Source organism: Xenopus tropicalis, chromosome 7 (assembly GCF_000004195.4).
Source record: "Xenopus tropicalis strain Nigerian chromosome 7, UCB_Xtro_10.0, whole genome shotgun sequence".
In the NCBI taxonomy this organism is placed as follows: domain Eukaryota; kingdom Metazoa; phylum Chordata; class Amphibia; order Anura; family Pipidae; genus Xenopus; species Xenopus tropicalis.
In genome coordinates this window covers 46,375,151-46,387,816 of record NC_030683.2, presented here as the reverse complement: position 1 = coordinate 46,387,816, position 12,666 = coordinate 46,375,151, and the positions used below count along the sequence as shown (strand labels likewise).

The 12,666-nt window shown below is 36.9% G+C and overlaps 1 protein-coding gene across 1 annotated transcript in view; it reads left to right on the top strand.

The window, feature by feature from the left end:
• cdh23 (cadherin-related 23) overlaps window positions 1-12,666 on the top strand; it is a 465,229-nt gene that overhangs the window by 180,873 nt on the left and 271,690 nt on the right. The window contains exons 9-10 of the mRNA XM_031906723.1: window positions 6,364-6,476; window positions 11,256-11,444. Of these exons, the coding sequence (XP_031762583.1) occupies window positions 6,364-6,476; window positions 11,256-11,444 (302 nt within the window). The remainder of the gene's footprint in view (window positions 1-6,363; window positions 6,477-11,255; window positions 11,445-12,666) is intronic.

Here is a 12,666-nt window from a genome sequence, read left to right as displayed (position 1 = left end):
ACTGACCTATCTATACACTCACATACATACCCAAAAACCCACTAAATGCAGGCAAATATGTTGAAGGTTTAGGAATTTGGGCCCGTCACATGCTACCTGATGAAGAATGACTTGATCCATGGACCAATGTGGTACTCACAGCCAGATATCTAGTATGCAGACCATAGTTCTGACCCATGCATTGGCAAATACAGGTATCAGACCCCTTATTTGGAAACCCATTATCCAGAAAGTTTCGAATTATGAAAAGGCCATCTCCCATAGACTCCATTTTAATCAAATAATTCACATTTTTTAAAATGGTTTCCTTTGTTTCTGTAATCACAAAACAGTTCCTTGTACTTGATCCCAACTAAGATATAATTAATCCTTATTGGGTTTAATTACTGTTTAAATTATTTTATTAGCAGACTTAAGGTAGGAGATCTGAATTACCAACCCAATGTGGAGCTAATATAGGCCCATGTATTACCAAAAATGATGCTACTCTAAATGAATTTACATGCACTGATAATATAATAAATATATATATATATATAATATAACAATCCGGGCATTTAAAAAGTCTGCATTATTTTTTGAAAACACAATGTTTTATTTCAAATGCCTTTTATTTTTCCAAATTCTAAACACATTACAGTTATATAAAGTTCCATTGAACACAATAGACTGGATTTATTAGCTATTGTTACTTTTTTTTTTTTTTTTTTTTTTTTACAAGTGGTACCAATACATACTGCTCATAAAAGATTAAAGAACGGTTTTAGATTCAACAATGCAATTGTTCTGGGGCACAAAATGCTTGTTTAAATTGTTTATTCCGTATGCAGTTTGCATCAGGGACTACTAGCTGAAGTGTTAGTATATAGAGCTGTTTACTAACATCCATAGAGAATTAAGATGTTTGACTACCCAAAGCAGACAAACACATTCGGATGAATGGGCACATCTATCAGTTTTGGTTAACGTGTTTTTTATAGTTTTTTGACAGGAATAATGTTGAATTGTAAAATTGATGATCTACTGAGAATTTTTCTGAATACCCTTATTCAATCTATAATAAATCCTCCTGGGTTTATCTTTTTATTTGTGTATTGGAACGATTATGAGTGCTATGATCCTCTCAGAGGAAATCTTTGTGGTTAAAAAACAAACTGGCAGGCACTTCCGGTTTTGTTAAATGGGAAAGTTGCTCCTTATGGCAGATGCTGGAACATGCTCAGGAACATGCTCAGGAACACTCAGTTGATAGTGAGAAGTGACTGCCATCAGAAAGAGCATTTTGACCTCAGTGGCTGAGTGGCCCACAGAGTTTAAACATTCAGTGTGGCATGAGTTAAAATGAAGTCTGCAGGCATAGCTAAGTGATCTAGCATGTCACTTTGTGAATTCATTTTTTTGTGATACTGGTCCTTTAAACTATCCAGGCATTTTAGAAAGTCCAAAAGAGAGAGATTTATACTATAGGGAATCATTTTCTTTCTATGTGTACACTGCTCTTAAAGTCCAAGAATTCAGTTCCTGACTAATCCTACTTGTTGAAGTGGCAGATGTTTAATCCACTGAACCAATCCTGCAGTCACTTTATCTGTTAATATCTGTTAACACACATACAAGTCTTAAAAGTGCAGTATTCTTAAAAACTAAACATTTTTTTAAAAATATATGCCTTGAGAAGGTTATCCTATTCTATCTTATGTGGCGTATTTCAATTTTGCAAGGTTTGGGAAGCCATGCAATAATTTTTTGTAGAGTTATTTACGACCACAAGTGCAGTTACAGGGTTGCAGTGACATTCATTAAAGCAGTGTTTTTCAACCTTTTTTGGGCAAAGGCACACTTGTTTCATGAAAAAAATCACGAGGCACACCACCATTAGAAAATGTTAAAAAATTTAACTCTGTGCCCAGCAGCAGTGCCCCCCTAGTACATTGGTGCCAAGAGCAGTGCCCCCCTAGTACATTGGTGCCAAGAGCAGTGCCCCCCTAGTACATTGGTGCCCAGCAGTAGTGCCCCCCTAGTACATTGGTGCCAAGAGCAGTGCCCCCCTAGTACATTGGTGCCCAGCAGCAGTGCCCCCCTAGTACATTGGTGCCAAGAGCAGTGCCCCCCTAGTACATTGGTGCCCAGCAGCAGTGCCCCCATAAGTCAGTGTGCCCCGTGGCCCCCCCTAATACATTGGTGCCCAGCAGCATTTTACTTCTGCTCTTCGGCGGCTTCTCCAGTGGCTTCAGCAGCATCTTCGTATCCCTCAGGCGCGCCGCCTCTGCACTTCTGCCTACACGCGACCGCACACAGGCCCTTTTATAACGTTGCGCCCCGTGCGTACTGACGTCACCCGTACACACGGGGCGCAACCAATGACAGGGCCCGGATTTTATTAAAGGGGGCCCGAGCTACAAAGAAAAACTGTAGCATCGCCGGGCCCCCTTTGAAAGTAAAAATTGCGGCCCTGCCTACGGCACACCAGTCAACATCTCGCGGCACACTAGGAACAGCGGTTGAAAAACGCTGCATTAAAGGAACTTGCATCAACATACGCTTCTTTCACTTCTGTGTAGTTGTGCTCGGCTTCACTTCCTACCCCCTGTTCCGAATTAGCAAAGCTGCACTTATTGGTGGTTGTAGCTATTGGAACCCTGGAGCTACCATCACATCCAAACCAGGCAAAATCACACCAATTTTAGTGTAATTGTGCCTAATTTGCATTGCAAGTGCAAGCGCCTCACATTTGACACATTGGTAGCAGTTGCATCAGGTGCATCTTCCCCTGGTGACCACAGTTACACAGGAATCATGGGAACCACTGAATTGTGGGTACTAACACTATAATGTACTGTACCTATATCATTGTTATTTCTACGGTCTAGTCAAAATACAAGGGGTCTAAAAGGCAGATTTACTAAAAAATCTAACATAAGTCGAACAAACTTTGACTAAACTCATTTCCATGAATGTCTAACATTTACTAAAAAATCGGAACTGAAAAAGTCCACGCAGGGAAACAGCAGAAACTGCAACTTTTTCAAATTGTCTCAACAAAAACTGAAATTTGAGTCAAAAATCCAAAACCTCTAAAGTTTCGAGGCAAAAGAAAAGGGAATGGACATTTGCTGTTCACTTCTATATGATCTCGGCAATTTTTAGCTGGCAAACTGTTGAATTCGGATTTCTAGCCATTTGGATGCAAAGTTAATCTTGAAAAAGTTGCGACTTTTTTCCCCCTGTGAATTTTAGCTATAAAAATCTGAATCGGGGGGGGGGGGGGAACAATGGTTAGTAAATGGCCACCTATATGTAACCTGTATATAGATATAGCAGTCAAAAGGGTTTCTTATGCAACAAGTGGTACTGATAGCATAAAAAAACTGGGTTTATTAATTCTTTAAAAAATAAACTTTTAACATTTTGTATTTTGCTGAACTCCAGCCTTCCTACCTTTTTTTTGTACAAATCTTTCACTGTACACACGCATAGCAGGATGGAGGATACAACTGATATTTCAGGTATAGGATCCCTTATCTGCAAACCTGTTATCCAGAAAATTCCAAATTACGGAAAGGCCATCTCCCATAGACTCCATTATAAGCAAATAATTCTAATTCTTAAAAAAGGATTTCCTTTTTCTCTGAAATGATAAAACAGGACCTTGTACTTGATCCCAACTAAGATATAATTAATCCTTATTGGAGGTAAAACAATCCTATTGGCTTTATTCAACATTTAAATGATTTTTAGCAGACTTAAGTTATGGAGATCCAAATTAGGGAAAGATCCCTTATCCAGAAAACTCCAGGTCCCGAGCATTCTGGATAAAAGGTCCCATACCTGTAAATGATTCTTATAATTCTACAAAGGGCAGCTGAAAGGAGAACTTAAAGCAGGAAAATTCAACATTTACTTACACCTGCCATTAATTCTTCTGTCTATACAGTAAAGCTAGAAATTGTTCTCAGAAACTCTGTCCTGGCGCATTTTGATGCCATTCTATATATATGGAAATCGTGGCATGATGGTGCAGATTGAGAAGTGCTGAGACAGAGATGTGGCTAAGAGAACAGGAATCCATACATATTAATCACTGAGGAGGATGTGCTGCTTCATCATGTTGAAGATATCAGAAATTGCAATGAAACATTTAATTAGATCAAGAATCCAGACCAAACAACAGTTGCACCATATACAGAAATGTGGGATAGAAAGTTAAGAAAAAAGCAGTTTGCAACTTAAACTCCTCCACAGGAAAGATAACACTTTTTCTGCTTTTTATCTCAAATGGATTTTCTGGATGATTATAATTGACATTTAGCATTATTTCTGAAACTTTCCCTAAAATTCAGAAGCTGTGACGTTAATGTCTGCAATCAAAGTAGGGAAATTGATATCATTCTGACCAAATGATAGGAGGCAGAGTGCTATAGTCAATGAAGTAAGCGCAAATAAGATATTAGGTGACAACTGTTACTCCATGCTGAGTCATGTTCTGTTTAATATATTCATTAGTGATATCACCCGTAGCAATAGTAATTCAGGGAGGAACAAAAAGATAGTTGGGTTTTATGGGCTCAGTACAATCAAAAGAGATTTATATAGTTCAGAGAAACGCAAATGCAATTCTTTACTTAAGTAAGTTCTGAGTACCTGCAATTTAGTAACAATACAACGTACTGTAAACTTCAAAGAATCTAAATAAAGTAGAGAGCATTTAAATTGGATATCAAATAACCTTGAAAATGTTTCACCATGCAACCAAATGGCTTCTACAGTAGTTGGGAATTCTCCAGCATTCTTATGGAGTAATGTAATAGAGGAAATAGAAGAAAAAAACGGATCGGTTTTGCTGCTGTTCATTTGGTACGAAAATTTTGTGACTTTCGGATCGCCAATACGATATTATCGTGACTAATACGATTTTTTTGTAAGCATTTTCGTGATATTTGCGATCTTCAGAAATTTTCGTTTCCAATCCGAATTTTTCCCATTTGGGATTCAAACTCGTGTTTTGATAAATCTGCCCCTAAGTCACTTGGGGGTGCCAAAATCTTAGGCACCCCCAAGTGACTTAAATCACTTACCTTGTACCCTGGGCTGGTGCCCCTGTTAAGAGAGAACAGCCTCATTCCGGGGGTAGCAGCGAGCGCTTCCTTCTTTCACGTTGACACGCTTGCACATGCGCATTAGAGTGAAAAGCCGAACTTTAACAACAAAAACGGCTTTTCACTCAACTGCGCATGCAGCGGCCCAGGGATTTTGCCGCAGAAGAAATGCGGAAGAAGGAAGCGCTCTGCTGCAGGTACCCCGTGCTGGTGCGGTTTTCTCCTAACAGGGGCACCAGCCCGGGGTACAAGGTAAGCGATTAAAGTCACTTGGGGGTGTCTATGTGGTGATGCAAAAATTAGTAGAAGTAAAGTGACTGGGGATGTGATACTTTTTGTGGGAACGACATACAAGAAAATTCAGGGATGCCTTGAAAAATGGTGCGGGTCGCCTGTTTTCTTGCCATAAATATTAAGGTCAAAGGATATTTAGCATCAATGGAGTTTAACTAAAATTCAAATATTAGACCACTTTGTTTAGAATTAAATATTCAAATATGGCTGATTATGGGCTTTGAGCAAATCTCCCCTTTGCCAGCTTATTGCAACTTTCCATGTATTCAATACTTAGTACAAATGTGCTCCAGTGCAGCATCACATAACAACTAATCAGAGATCTGCTTTTGATTATTCTACCTGCCATTTCTAATTAGCTGGTATGGGTTTTTGCATCGGCGCTAATTGGTCCAGCCTTAGTAAAATAATAATAAAATATGATAGTATGCCCTCTTTTTCAAATAATTCTTACAGACAATTCTCTGTTAATTACTGTACTTCTGCAATTTCTCTAAAATCAAATTTGGCAGAGAGCTTTGTCATTGCCAGTTGTTAATGATGAGAATCTTAATGATTGTTCTCTTTGGCAAAAATATTGATTACAGAAGAAGCAAGTGTTCTCTTGGAGCCTAATATTATATATTTCTTCATTGTGCTAGAATAGTGTTTAATATCCAGGACTTTACTTTAATGCTTTTTAATGAATCATTGACTTCTCTCCAGAGCCACAATAAAGATATCTGTTTAATCATGTTAATATATTGCTTTACGCAATTTATACCCACTGAAAATGACTATGATCTAAATTATTGCTTATTCCATCTGTTCTGAAATGATGTGTTTAGTTTCCATAAACATAATTATACTGTTTATAGATTTACTGAAATTCACTATGGTATTCAGAGGCTGTACAGATTTCAGTGCTGTGGTATGATATGTATAAATGCATGCATGAGGCTATTGGAGCATTTATCTATGTTTTTTCCCTCAGGAAACACTAACAGCATCTTCGCTCTGGATTACATCAGTGGTGCCTTAACACTGAATGGGCAGTTGGACAGAGAGAATCCGTTATATACTGCTGGATTCATACTTACAGTAAAGGTAAGTACCCTTTGTGCATACAGTCTTATATTTTAATGGAATAATTATTAGGAGTCTAGACAGGTTAATTAGGATAAACCAGGAGCAAGTGTATGAGTAGGGCATGACCCATGCACACAAAGGATTTGTTTGGAGAATATATTTAATAAAATGAAGAGCTCTCAGCTCTACTCAACATATCTGTCTGCCATAGAGGGTGCCTCCTGATGTCAGCAGTGCTACGTAGCCATAAGCATGAACAAAGAATTAACAAACTGCTACTGGGCTACTGTTAAAGGCGAACAAAATGCTTTCATAGCTATGTAAGTCCTTTTAAGGGCATTATAAAACAACAATAATTGTTCTGTTGGACACAATTCTCACAGTGCACCCAATATCAGTGCACCCAATATCAAACAATTTATTTACTTAAGGGCAATGGCACACGTGGAGATTAAAACTTTGCTATTGCGACCCATACATGGGCAAATGGGACTCCCTCAACCTCTATCGGAGGAAGATTGGTCTCTCATCTGGGAAAATGCTAAAAAATTATAACTTGCTCAAGGCAGAAAGAGCATATTTATAAGATTTTCATGCTTTGGTACCATACCCCAGCCAAGTTACATACTTTGTTCCCTGATCACCCCCCAACATGCTGGAGGAACTGTGGGGACAAAGGTACCCTTCCACACGTTTTTTGGTCTTGCCCCATGATAACCCAATTATGCTGCTACAAAACCCTGTGTCGCCTGATATAACAACCTTTTTGCTAGGCAAACCACTACCAAAAACTAGTGCCAGTGCCCTATAATGACATTGTAGACAAGGTTAAAAAGAGACAGACGTCCATTAATTTTACAGTTAGCAGAACATTTTTATGCAAAGTGATTGTTTTAAAGCCTTAAATAGCCATATTTTGGTCACAATTGAGTCTTTTCTTTCTCTAAAATATATGTACTTTCTTTCCCTCATGATTTTTCTAATCCCTTTAATCAAAACTTTTTAGACTGCTAGTGTATTTAATTCCTAAGACACAACTGCTTTTAACAAATTACAAGATTACTATCTACCCTGTATTTATTGCCTAAGACACAACTGCTTTTAACAAATTACAAGATTCCTACCTACAGAGAACACAGAGAATCACTTTGTTTCCTATGCAGACATCTTCATCTTTTGGCTTCTTTTAGCCCTGTCTCAAACTTCCTTTTAAATTCCGAATCAATCGATTATGTCTGCTACTTGTGTGCTTTTTCCTTTCTTTTATCACTCTCTCCTATAGCACAAGAACTCACTCTTACTTCCTCTTCATTCAGTGCTAAAAAGACTTGCCGGTGAGGAGGAATACTAAATTAAAATTGGTGATATGACAATGTACAAGTCTTCATAACTTAGAACCCATTGCTCTTTCTGACCAAATTAAGGATTAGGCACATTTTTACCAATCACCAATCATTTTTTTTAAGTGATCAGATCAAAAGGCCAATTTGATCATTTTGATCAATCTTTGATAAGTCTGCCCCTAATTCTTTTGAAAAAGGCTTTTGTTTGGCTTTATTCTCTAACAGCTTTTTAATTTTAATTTTGAAATTTTACATTCAAAATTTATATAGACATATAACCACAAATACTTTATAATCATTATGTTTTCTACATTAACAATTACATTTCCTTTTTACTTAAGTTCTAAACAAATATAAATAAATGTCTGTACACTCACCCACATATCTGCTTAAGTCTTTTAACTACACTTTATATATGTATGTATGTATATTTTTATATATAATTGCCCTGCTTGAGTTGCAAAGTAACGAAGCACTGAAAAAATTAATAATTCTTTACATTGTAGGAAGCCACTAGAGGTATGTGATCCATTATACAGAAACCCATTATTCAGAAAGCTTTGAATAACAGAAAGCCCATAGTCCATTTTTATAAAATATAAAAAATGATTAAATGATTTCCTTTTTTTCTATAAAAATAAAACTTGTACTAAGATATGGTTCATCTTTATTGGAGTCAAAACAATAATTAATGTTTAAAATATTTTTTAGTGAGTTATCGGGGTATTTACTAATGTCTGTATTCAGCGCCGGATTTGTTATCTGGGCGCCCCGAGACCTGGCAAATTTTTTACATTAATCTAGGCAGGATAGGATGAGATCATGAATGAGTGATTTTTAGTTGTTGTTGTTAATGAGCTGGAGAGAGTGCAGAGACGTGCAACTAAACTGGTAAAGGGAATGGAAGATTTAAACTATGAGGTGAGACTGTCGAGGTTGGGGTTGTTTTCTCTGGAAAAGAGGCGCTTGCGAGGGGACATGATTACTCTGTACAAGTACATTAGAGGGGATTATAGGCAGACAGGGGGTGTTCTTTTTTCCCATAAAAACAATCAGCGCACCAGAGGCCACCCCTTTAGATTAGAGGAACAGAGCTTCCATTTGAAGCAGCGTAGGTGGTTTTTCACAGTGAGGGCAGTGAGGTTGGGGAATGCCCTTCCTAGAGATGTGGTAATGGCAGACTCTGTTAATGCCTTTAAGAGGGGCCTGGATGAGTTCTTGAACAATCAGAATATCCAAGGCTATTGTGATACTAATATCTACAGTTAGTATTAGTGGTTGTATATATAGTTTATGTATGTGACTGTATAGATTGGTAGGTGTGGGTTGTGTATACTGGGTTTACTTGGATGGGTTGAACTTGATGGTCCTTTTTCAACCCTATGTAATTATGTAACTATGTAACTATGTTTGTGAAAGAAATGGACAGATTTTAGCAATATCGCAAAGGAGGAAGGTTCTGGCCATAGTGTTAATATGATCTGAGGTGGAGAGGGAGGAGTACAAACAAAGAACATGCTAAGCTAAGCTGACAGGGTTAGTAAGCATGTCATCAGTAGAAATAGTAAAGGGGGAAGAAGGACCAATTTTAGGTAAAAAAAAAAAATGGTAATTTTAGTTTGAGGTGTTATTGATTCATCCAGGTGCTGGTTGCTAAGAGGAAAATAGAGATCCTGAGTTTCAGTTTCAGAGACTAAAAAATATATTTGGATCATCAGCATACAACCATCCAGCATAAAGCCAAATGCATTGCTATATGTATAGCTATTCTTGTTTTAATCATGCTTTTGACTAAATATGCAGTCAGGTACAAAACTCTAATGGGAGCATGTAATAAAAGTCAAGAAAAAGATATTCTCAATGCAAAAAAATCAATGTTTGCACACAATTTTTTCATTACATACATTTTATATAGTTTTTGCAAAGCTTGAAAATATTTAGCAAATCTATCTGAAAGTTGCAGAAAGATTGTGAATTTTATAGTTTTCGCCAGTGTGCAGTGTATGTAATGATCTCCTTCGCCATCTTTAACAGGTCCTAAAAATGCTGTATGTGCAATTAAAATTTGGAATGTAATAAATATCTAATGAAGATTACATTGTAAAAAAGTGAATTGTTGTTCTTATTTGTTACATTTCCTTCTTAGCCCCAAAAGTCTACTTGATCTGAAACATATCTGCTCTGTATCTGCTTTATGCGATCATAGGCCTATAATTAAAATCAATAGGGAGCTAGCCTATTGTTGAAAATGTTCCAAGATGTGCATGGCATGGGCCTTTTTAAATGGCTACAAATCAGTTGCATTTGAGCAGTCCGATTGATTGGGACATTCCCAGGCAGTGCCAAAGGAGCACACACCATCTTTCAGCTCCAGTAGGAGCACAGCTTTTGCGGAGTTGGAAAGTGACACATAATTACAGCACTTGACCTATGATAAGATTCTCCTTAGTCTCTCACATTCGTTCAATACCCTATTATCATCATAGTGCTACCCAGATCTTTCATTCCCTGCCTTTAATTGGAATAAGAAAAATAATGATTCCCATCTTCTTGAATGGGACAGAACATGTAGTATTGTGACAGGAAGCAATGGGAGCAGCCTGCTAAAGGCCCCTCTGCTTATAAAGTCATCTGTGTCATTGACAAGGTCTTGTCTACACAATGATCAATTTGCCAGTTCAACTGAGACAGTGATTCTGCCCTTTTTCCTTTTCTTTCTATTTACTTTTCTGTAAAGCAAGTTGATTGCCTACAGTGCATCATCAGAAAAATCTACCGCAGTCCCTGTTATAATTTATCTTTGAGGCTGAAATGAGCTTATTTTAGTTATTACCATTGGTGATTAGCCAGATCTGCCTGTAGAAAAACTGGAGCCCTGTACAAACATTATACAACCTTTACAGTATACATGGTTAAGTAAGAGGCACTCAAGAATTACTGAAATGACGATGTTATTTTGGCACACATTGCTGATACTGCAAAACTGTAACATTAACCTGTTTACATTTTATCATTAGTTGTCCTATCTTGGTATATTAAAATAACATAGTTATGTAATATATTTTTAGGGCGACAAGTTTTTGGCATTTTTAATATTTCATATCACAAGTATGTGAATCATGCCAAAGGATTATGGATGAATTTACTTACCGCAACTGTCATTGTGCCTGATTGTGTGTATGACATATATCATATCATCATATATCACAATATATGGAAGAAATACAGAGAGGGTAAGCTAGCTAAAAGCATATAAAGCTTAACTCACCAAAACCCCTGCCATATATTTTATCATGTAACAGAATTAGTTTATATAGATGGTTTATAGAGTACATTAATACTTGTTTGTAGTTCTATATTTGTTTACCATGTTATGAAAGCTAATTTGTGAAAAATAACATATTGTACATTGACATCCTTGCCTGTCTAACTATACCTGATTTTTTTGTTTAAGGGAACAGAATTGCTTGATGACCGCAGTCCATCTGATGCTACAGTGACTACCACATTCAACATTTTGGTTATTGACATTAATGACAATGCTCCACAATTTAATAGTTCAGAGTACACAGTTAGTATTCCTGAGCTGGCTCAGCTTGGCTTTGCATTACCCCTGTATATCCAAGTACAAGATAGAGATGAGGTGAGTGTGTGCTAAAATATCTACAGTTGATTGAGACAAGTATGCATGCATTCTGTGACCATATTATATTGCCTTACCATATAACAGCTGGAGCTCACTTAATTTCACGGCTTGATTCTTGACCTATAGTTTGGTAATTATAATTTGGTATATAATGGGTCTGTGACTATTATTTCTCTTTATATAGATTTAAAATACTGCTCTTATGCTATTGGGAATCCTTGATCAAACCAATCAAGAAACTGAGAGTTTGTTGGCATTCTTCATATATGTGTGTGTATGGCAATGTGGGTTGGTTTGAATTCTTATGCTGGGCTTTTGTAGTTTGTAATTTTTCCACTAAAAAAGGATATTGTATATAGACTCGAGCTACAGTATCTTCTTAAAGAGAGACACAACCAGAGTCCATCAAGTACAACCCTTCCAAGTAAACCCAGCACACACAAACCCATACTGACCTATCTATACACTCACATAAATAAACCATATATATACCAACATCAATACTAACTGTAGAGTTTAGTATCACAATAGCCTTGGATACTATGCTTGTTCAACACCTCATCTAAGCTCCTCTTAAAGACATTAACAGAATCTGCCATATCAACATCACTAGGAAGGGCATTCCCCAACCTCACTGCCCTGACCGTGAAAAAGCACCTACACTGCTTCAAATACTTAGCTACAGCGATTTTTCATTGCATATATTGCTGTTATGTCCTCTTATATTTTCTTTTAATGTGCGCTTTTGTTTGGCCCACATATTGCTTGTTTGAAATACAGTTAATAAATTGATTGATTTTATAAAGCTGCTGTCCTTCTGGTGACAAACCTACAACCACATTCTTTAATATTGGATCTGTTTGTAATATAGCCAGATTTTTATTAATAATTTTGCGTATTGCATCGAATTGAGGACTAAAAGTCAAAATACAAAATAGAATGTATTGAGAATTCTATCATGTATTATGAACTCATTCTGTCTCATTCTGTTATAGTGTCTAATGACAAAACCAGTTTATTGTTATCTTCAAATATGGAGAGATTTCTTGCTAAATAATATATGAGATTGTTAAGAAACAAGATTGGCCAGAGCCCAAAAATACAGTATTCAGCCTTTATCAGAGAGGGCACACTGGTGAACCTCAAAAACTCTAACTGGTCAAAAACTGTAACCAATGAGCTGTAGTGATGGCCAAAATAATTTGGAAGGCATGGATTC